This window comes from Pistacia vera, unplaced genomic scaffold (assembly GCF_008641045.1).
Source record: "Pistacia vera cultivar Batoury unplaced genomic scaffold, PisVer_v2 Contig129, whole genome shotgun sequence".
Lineage (NCBI taxonomy): Eukaryota > Viridiplantae > Streptophyta > Magnoliopsida > Sapindales > Anacardiaceae > Pistacia > Pistacia vera.
Window position 1 is genome coordinate 1,317,462 of NW_022195346.1, and position 6,837 is coordinate 1,324,298.

Consider the following 6,837-nt stretch of genomic DNA (forward strand, 5'->3'; position numbering starts at 1 on the left):
GTGTTTGAGTTGTGGAAATCTTTTTTCAATACCAATTGCCTGTATATATATTTTTCCGTAAACTTAGATAGTAAATTAGATACATTAAATTCTTTGGTCTAGTATATGATATTTTAAACATATTTTAATATTTTTTACAAGCTTTTTCAAGCAAGTTAAACATGTACTTCTTCTTGCAACTTTTTATTTTTGATAAAACCTCAACGGAATGAGGGAATCTTATTAAACGAAAAGGAAATCAAACACACCTAAAGAGGGGGACGTAATGAGCCTTACCTCTTGAAAGCATGCCAATACATAAAGATTAAAACCCAAAAAAAAAAAAAAAAAAAATGCCTAGGAAACTAAATGCATACAATTAACTAAAAGAGAAACGACACAAATTATTTTTTTCTTTTGCAAGCTTGAAGACATTCTACTCACAATCAATTGCCTTGGTTTGATTATCTGAAGGCGTCTAGGGAAGATCTGTTGTGGCTGAAAAAATATGAGAAACCATGTTCATGGTTGGCCTAGATTTTGGATTGGAATCCAAGCAATCAATTGCTAGCTTTATTAATCCTATCAATTGATCTTGAATAGTAGGTGGAGGAAGTGGAAGGCGTTCGTCCAAAATATTGCTTAGCAACAAATCCTCCCAAATGAAAGGAGAGGATAGAGTAGGAATGATATCACCTGGATGCTTTCCATTGATCACTTCCAATGCTAACACTCCAAAACTATATACATCATTTTTTTCAGTTACCTTCATTGTGTAAGCAAGTTCTACAAAGTGAAAGATAAATGATGAGATCATATTTCATAACTATTTTTTTTTTTTTTTTTTTATGTAAGTAACAAAATAATCAAGACAACAACAAATGAATTATATATACCTGGGGCAATATATCCGTATGTGCCTGCAAGTTGTGTCCAATTAGATGAGTTTGGCTTGAGAAATTTGGCAATTCCAAAGTCCGAAACATGAGCTTCATATTCTAAATCCAACAACACATTTTTGCTTGATATGTCTCGATGGACTATTGGTGGGAAGCAATCGTGGTGTATGTAGGACAAGGCATTACACACACCTTTCAAAATATTTATTCTCTTACCCCAATCCAATTCTCTTGCTGTAGCTTCATTACTCAAGAATGTGGCCAAGCTACCTCTTTCAAGATACTCATAAACTAAAAAAGAGTCTTTAGAATGTATGCAAAAACCGAAAAATTTCACAATGTTTCGATGTCGTACCTCTGTTAATGCCCTTATTTCATTTAAAAACTCTTTTTGATCTTCTATGTCATCAAGCTGAAGGGAGTGAAATTTCTTTATCGCCAAAATAGTCCCTGACAGAAGCTGTGCTTTGTAAAAACTTCCAAATCCACCCCTCCCAATGCAATACTTGGCATCAAAATTCTCGGTTGCACTCACGATTTCTTCATACAATATTTTTCCATCAAAATTTAATACCAAAAGAATTTCATCCTTGTTCACACTTCTACGTTGTTTCGGTAACTCTTGCTTTTTTCTTCGAAAACAAAAGAACATAAAACTCACCACAATTAAAAGAGCAAGTGCTCCTGAAACAAGAAAGGAGATTATCAACCTCTTTCGTGTGACATGTTTGTGTGATATGAGAGCCTTGCAAGGTGTCAATCCACTTACATTACCACACAATCCTTTATTCCCTTGTAACGCTTCAATGGGAGCATCTCGAAATGCTGTGTTGTTGGGAATTGGACCTTCTAACTCATTGTAGGATATATCAATACTTGACAAGCCATGCATGTCTTCAAAACAGCTTGGAATTAAACCAGAAAGGTTATTGTAGGAAAGATTTAGTTTTTCCAAACTCTCCAAATTACATATCTGAGATGGTATCTCTCCTTTGAGTAAGTTATGACTCAAATCCAGTTTCGACAGTTGAAACAGCTTCCCTAATTGGAATGGAATTTCGAGGTTAAACTGATTGTTTCTCAAATTCAAGTAGTGCAATTTTGACAAGTACCCTAAATCTCCTGGGATTGACTTGCTTAATCTATTTATCGACAAGTCAAGGTACTCAAGTTCTGTAAGTAAACCAACTTCATGAGGTATACCACCAGAAAGTTGATTCCCAGTTAAAATAAGCTTGTTAAGAGAAGTCAGCTTTCCAAGTTCCACTGGAATCTCTCCAACTAAATGATTTGAAGAGAGGTCAAGTTCATGTAGTTCGGTTGAGTTTTGAATCTCAGGGAAGATGCTCCCAGTAATATTATTCCCTGAAATATTTAAAGTGCCTAACTGTGAGCACTTTCCCCAAGTAGATGAGATCTCACCATAAAATTCGTTATGACTAAGATCTATGAAATTTAGATTTGGATAGATGCCAAAATCTTCTGAAATATTTCCACTGAAGTGGTTTTTTTCAAGGCGAACTCTAATTAAGCTTGTGCAATTTCTCAAATCTTTTGGGATATGGCCAAGCAAATGGTTCTCACCAACGCGAAAGTGCGTAAGTGATCCACTTCGACAAATATTATCAGGAAGAGAACCAGTGAAGTAATTCTGAGACAACTCTATGTCAATCAACTTCAAGAGATTTCCTATCTCCATAGGAATGGTGCCAGAAAGGTTGTTAATAAAGAGGTTTAGAACTTTTAAGTTGCTCAAATTTCCAATAGAAGGAGGAATAGAGCCACTCAGTTGATTTTCGCTCAAATCTAGGTTCGAAAGGGCCTTCAAGTTGCCTATCTCCATAGGAATGGCACCAGAAAGGTTGTTGGCATAGAGGTATAGAACTTTTAAGTTGCTCAAATTTCCAATGGGGGGAGGAATAGAGCCACTCAGCTGATTTTCGTTCAAACCTAGATCCAAAAGGGCCTTCAAGTTGCCTATCTCCATAGGAATGGCACCAGAAAGGTTGTTGGCATAGAGGTATAGAACTTTTAAGTTGCTCAAATTTCCAATGGAGGGAGGAATAAAGCCACTCAATTGATTTTCACTCAATTCTAGATTCGAAAGGAACTTCAAGTTGCCTATCTCCTTAGGAATAGAGCCAGACAACTTATTGGCAAAAAGGTAAAGGGTGTCTAGATTTGTTAGGTGATCGATTTGAGCAGGGATAGAACCAAAGAGTTCATTCTGGCTTAGATCAATGTATGCAAGATTGGGAAATTTTGAAAAAGATAGTTCATGAAGAGTACCTTTTAAATTTGTACTAGTCAGGTTAATACTAATGATACTTTCGGCATGGTTGCAAGAGATTCCAAACCAAGTACATGGGCTTATTTTGGTTTTGAGGTGGGTAGAAGTATTTGTGGCATTCACAGAAGAAAGAGTCCATGATGACAGACGAGAATGGCTTTGGTTTTGAAGCCTGGCTTTCCATTTGAGAAGAGCCAATGCTTCTTGAGTAGAATTAGAAGCAACATCAAGTGAAGAATATTGTGACATAACAACAAACAAGACTAGGGAAACAAGTGAAAAAACTCTCTTCAAGTTTGACAACCCCATTGTTTTTTATGTTATGTAATTCATATCATAATTTGGAAACTCTTATATATATATATATATATATAAGCAACTCATAATACATACTTTAAAGCTTGAAAAGTTTCCTCCTCTAATTTCGCGCTCAAAAATTTCTGCAGCCTCTTGACGTGGATACTAATCTTTCTTATCCTCTACCAATGACAGATGCGTATATGCTCAAACGTATTAGACTTGACTTAAAAGTGTCCCTGTCTTGCATTCATTCCTAATTTAACAATGAAATTTAAAAATGTAGAGGTGGACCACTTCAATTTTCTAACTATAATAGTAGCTCTAATTGGCAAATTAATTGCTCACATAGTTTTCTAGTACTAACAGTGAATGGAGTTTGATGGAAACAAATTTTGATCTGAAGGTGACAACTGTAATATTCATCATATGGTGAATGCAACTCCATATATGTGTATAGTCAGGATCTTGTAACTTACAAGACAATTGATGCTTGAAAGTCTCCAATTCCAATTTTGTTGTTTTGTTGAGAAATTCTACACATAAATTTTCTGCAACTTGCCTCTTGATCATGTGGACAAGAAATATGCTTATTCTTCCTCTAGGTATTATTAAGAAATTTTATAACATAAATTAAGTGATGGAAGTCTATAATCTTCGTATTAAGTTTCAATGTTTCTTTACAATGATACACTTGTAACTACCAATGATAATAAATGGTAGAGTAAAAAATTAAGTTTGGAGGGGTTATATTATAAATTTTAATAAATAAATAAATCATCCAGAAAAAACATTTTAAGTGGTGAAAAATAATTCTTATATATAAAATTAAATTTTTTTTATTGGAACCTGCATGGGTAGCATCGCCCTGGCAATAATAAAAGTGAAAAATAAGATGAACTTATAATATACAACATTGACATAGCATGTTCCAAGTATGGAGTAAATATTGATTTCACAATAAACTTACGAAAGGGGTACAAATGCATTAGCAACATATTAGTCAGAATCCAAAAATATAATATTGTAGTAACATATAATAATACTAGTATGAGCGAAATACATGTATAAGAAAAAAGTGGGAGTTTCCATGAAAGTGTGACATGCAAAATCGGAATTGGATTATGAAATCAACTATAGTTATTTGTTTGAAGTATGACCATAATTAGTATAAAAAAGAATTGATGTAAAAGAGATTTGGTCGACAGAGGAATGTACGGTAAGACTGGTAGTAAAGACTAGCAGGAAACAGTATTATTCAATCACTAATAAAAAATAAATATTGAGTGGTTAAATGTTAACTTCTTGGTTACTCATTTATATAATTGGATGCTCAACTTTATCAAATTATTTATTTCGGATATTTTTTTATTTGAAAGTTGGGGACGTTTGTAGAATTTTCCAGAGGCGAATTTTATTCAATCACTAATCAAAAATAAATATAGAGTGGTTAAATGTTAACTTATTGATTACTGATTTATGTTATATAATTGAATGCCCAAACTATATCAAGAAGATTTTTCATGCCACATCATATGTATAATAGTCAATTGGGGGTTTTTGCAATACCAAAAATAGTTTTAGATAGTCAAATCATGTCCTTGATTGGTTTAAAATTTGGTGTATATTTTGTTAAAATATTAAAAATAGTAATATTTTTTTAGTTAAAAATAATTAACAATTTGAGTATTTTTAGATTATTTCATTAATAATTATCTGATAAACTTTTTAAAACATTTTGTGTTGCACCCTAAATGAGCTTCTATTCCACTAAAACCAATATTATAGATTATGAAATCAAATTTACGCAAATTGAGGGATTAGGGAGAAGTTATCGATGCCATTTAAATGAAAAACCTCATTTTATGAAAGATTTTGGCTTTTGAACGAGGGATATTATCAGTTTAGGTACAATTTTTTTCATGAAATAAAAACTGGACACAAGTTTCAATTTGTTCAATTTAGAGATACTAAGTATTTTTGTTCAATTTAAGGACAAAACGGACACCAATTTCAATTTGTTCAATTTCTGAACACTAAATAACTTTATTCAATTTATGGACACTTGTAGATAATTTTAACATAAAACAATAAAGAAACTTAGATACCCCTAGTTTTTTACTTGGTTTTAGTCTTTCAATTTTAAATTTAAAAACTAAAAAAATTGTTTGATTTCGAAGTGTAAATATTAAAAATAATAAGAAAATAATAAATAATAAAACAATTTAATTAAAAAGAGAAAAGCCAGTTTTAGAATTAAATTAAAAGCTGACAAAAAAAAAAATTATTTAAAAGAAAGGACAACCATTTTTATTTTAAAGTTTAAAAAAATATAAAATAAAAAGACAAAGAAAAAGAAATAACGTTTATTTATTAAAATTGTTTATTAACGTCTCGCCACAACTTTTTTTTTTTTTTTTTTTTTTTGGCCTTGAGTTGGTCACATATTAACTAAATTATTGTTCGGTAGTAAACAAGTAAACGTACATAATCTAGTGGAGTTTGTAATAAAAATTAATTAATATGACTTTGGTTTATAAAAAAGCCAGTCAGATCTTATATAAGAAGCATTTTATTTGGTAGTGGATAAAAAACGTGTTTGTCTAAACTTATAAGCTGATCAAACCAGTTTATAAACTTTAAAATCAAACTGATCTGTTTATTTATAATATTTTAGACTTATAAGTCAAAAAAATAAGTTGAGGAAACCAACTTTTTTTTTTTTTTTTTTTTTGGAGCTTATAAGCACTCTATTTATAAATTACATTGACAAAATATATTACCATATTACCTTTATTTAATTTTTAAGTTTTATCATATAACCTTATTTTAATATTTCAAACAACTCACGCTTCTAAAAATTATAAATTTATTTTTTATTGAAATTTTATTTTTTTGAATATAATTATAATTCACTATATTTGTTCACTAGTTTATTTTGTATAAAAATCTAAAAATTATTCTTATAAATTTTTAATAAACTATTTGTCTATAAAATATTTGTTTATTTAATTCTAAAATTAAATTATATTGTAATAAGATCGAAATATACTTTGATAACATTATAGTAAAAAATTGACTTAATATAATTTATTATTTGATAAAATAATATAGCATTCTTTTTAGTTATTTTAATAATAAAATATACTTATAAACCACATTTTACTAAACGCGTTAACTACTAATCAATCACATATAAATATTTTAACCAAATACAAACTGCTTAAATTTTAAATGCTTATAAACTCAAAATACCTTATAAACAACTAATTTTCATAAACCCCATTAAATGAGCTCTAATTAGTAATTATACAAGAAATTTTGATCTCTTAACTTACCTGAGATGGAAATGGTATGGAAGGACGTGTCATT

General features: G+C 30.3%; 1 protein-coding gene across 1 annotated transcript; it reads right to left on the reverse strand.

Moving 5' to 3' along the window:
* Nucleotides 1–340: 340 nt before the first annotated feature.
* On the reverse strand, nt 341–3,504 carry LOC116121926 (MDIS1-interacting receptor like kinase 2-like). The gene is made up of 2 exons (XM_031407831.1): nt 876–3,504; nt 341–765 (listed from the first exon to the last, which is right to left on the reverse strand). The coding sequence occupies exons 1-2, from the start codon at nt 3,475–3,477 to the stop codon at nt 458–460; spliced, it is 2,910 nt and encodes a 969-aa protein (XP_031263691.1). The 5' UTR covers nt 3,478–3,504; the 3' UTR covers nt 341–457.
* Nucleotides 3,505–6,837: the final 3,333 nt, after the last annotated feature.

Coding starts and splice junctions, on each gene's coding strand:
- LOC116121926 (XM_031407831.1), bottom strand. CDS start 3,477: ATGGGGTTGTCAAACTTGAAGAGAGTTTTTTCACTTGTTTCCCTAGTC. Junction 766..875: donor ATACGGATATATTGCCCCAG/GTATATATAATT, acceptor TTCACTTTGTAG/AACTTGCTTACACAATGAAG.